Source organism: Puntigrus tetrazona, chromosome 2 (genome assembly GCF_018831695.1).
Source record: "Puntigrus tetrazona isolate hp1 chromosome 2, ASM1883169v1, whole genome shotgun sequence".
NCBI classification, from domain to species: Eukaryota; Metazoa; Chordata; class Actinopteri; order Cypriniformes; family Cyprinidae; genus Puntigrus; species Puntigrus tetrazona.
In genome coordinates, this window is record NC_056700.1 from 450,662 (window position 1) to 451,844 (window position 1,183).

The 1,183-nt window shown below is 41.0% G+C and overlaps 1 protein-coding gene across 1 annotated transcript in view; it reads left to right on the forward strand.

Annotated features, from left to right (window-relative positions):
- Positions 1–1,183, forward strand: part of LOC122360757 (mitoguardin 1-like) — a 10,496-nt gene that overhangs the window by 3,412 nt on the left and 5,901 nt on the right. Inside the window, exons 6-9 of the mRNA XM_043261606.1 lie at positions 59–190; positions 277–412; positions 613–749; positions 992–1,112. Coding sequence (XP_043117541.1) covers positions 59–190; positions 277–412; positions 613–749; positions 992–1,112 — 526 coding nt within the window. The remainder of the gene's footprint in view (positions 1–58; positions 191–276; positions 413–612; positions 750–991; positions 1,113–1,183) is intronic.

Here is a 1,183-nt window from a genome sequence, read left to right on the forward strand (position 1 = left end):
TATAGATATATATAGAAATAGATAGATATACATTTATTTGTCTTTGTATAATGGCTTTTTTTGTTTTTGTCCCCCAGAGTCTGAGTGTCTAAATCTGCTTTTAAACTCAAAGAACTGCTACACGTGTAATGTGGTGTCCAATGGTAGTCTGTTCAGCAAGCTTTCCAGCTCCCTGCCTAGCCTGGCCTCCGTAAGCAACCTGATTTATCATCATCATCTTCGGATAGTTATATAATATATCTGTGAAATCTTGTCAAATGTCACATCTTTTCTCAGATGAGGAGCAGGCACTCCTCCAGTAGCTCCACCTGCGCTAACGACTCCAGTTGTTGGGATGGAGCAGGAGACGACGGCGAAATCTGTAGCCTGCTCAACATCCCCGTTACCACTCCAGAGAACCTCTACCTGATGGGTAAAAACATCATTCCTAATTCTCATGTCCTAAATCGAAGTGGCTTGTCATATGTTAATCACTGTGTTCGCTTTAAGCATCATTTATGTAAACACATTTGATGAAAGGATATTACAAGATACTGATCGTGTATGTTCACAGTCATAAATGTCGTTTAGGTATTCATTTGCTCCACATGATAGTAGCTGTCTTTTCCACAGGAATGGAGTTGTTTGAGGAAGCCCTGCGGCGCTGGGAACAGGCTCTAACGTTCCGCAGCAGGCAAACAGAAGATGATGAGAACTATGCGTCTGTGAAACTGGGAGCTGGAGATGCCATTGCAGAAGAAAGCATGGAGGTATTACTCTCCAACCACTTTGGTTCTCAGTAGGGATGGGGGATATTTTCCTAATTTCGTATTTATTCATTTAGTAACAAAACATGACGTGTGACAGAGTTGTTTTTGTTGCCGAAATTGAGCAAAACGGAGAATATTGTGTCTGCACTGCTGAACGTAAGCAGTATGTTCATGTTTGGACTGTGATTCCTTGCTCACATAACCTAGTATTCTAATAATCATTTTTACTGTTTTTTTATTAGGATATAATCAGTGTAGAATTCATCAGAAAGCTGGAGTCCCTGCTACAGAGAGCCTATCGGCTCCAGGAAGAATTTGAGGGAGCTCTGGGGATGACAGAACCTTCAACACATCCTAATAATGGTAAGCTGAAGAAAATTGATGACTGTGTGGAAGTGAACGATTGATCTTATGTAACAATAATCACTGGGCAA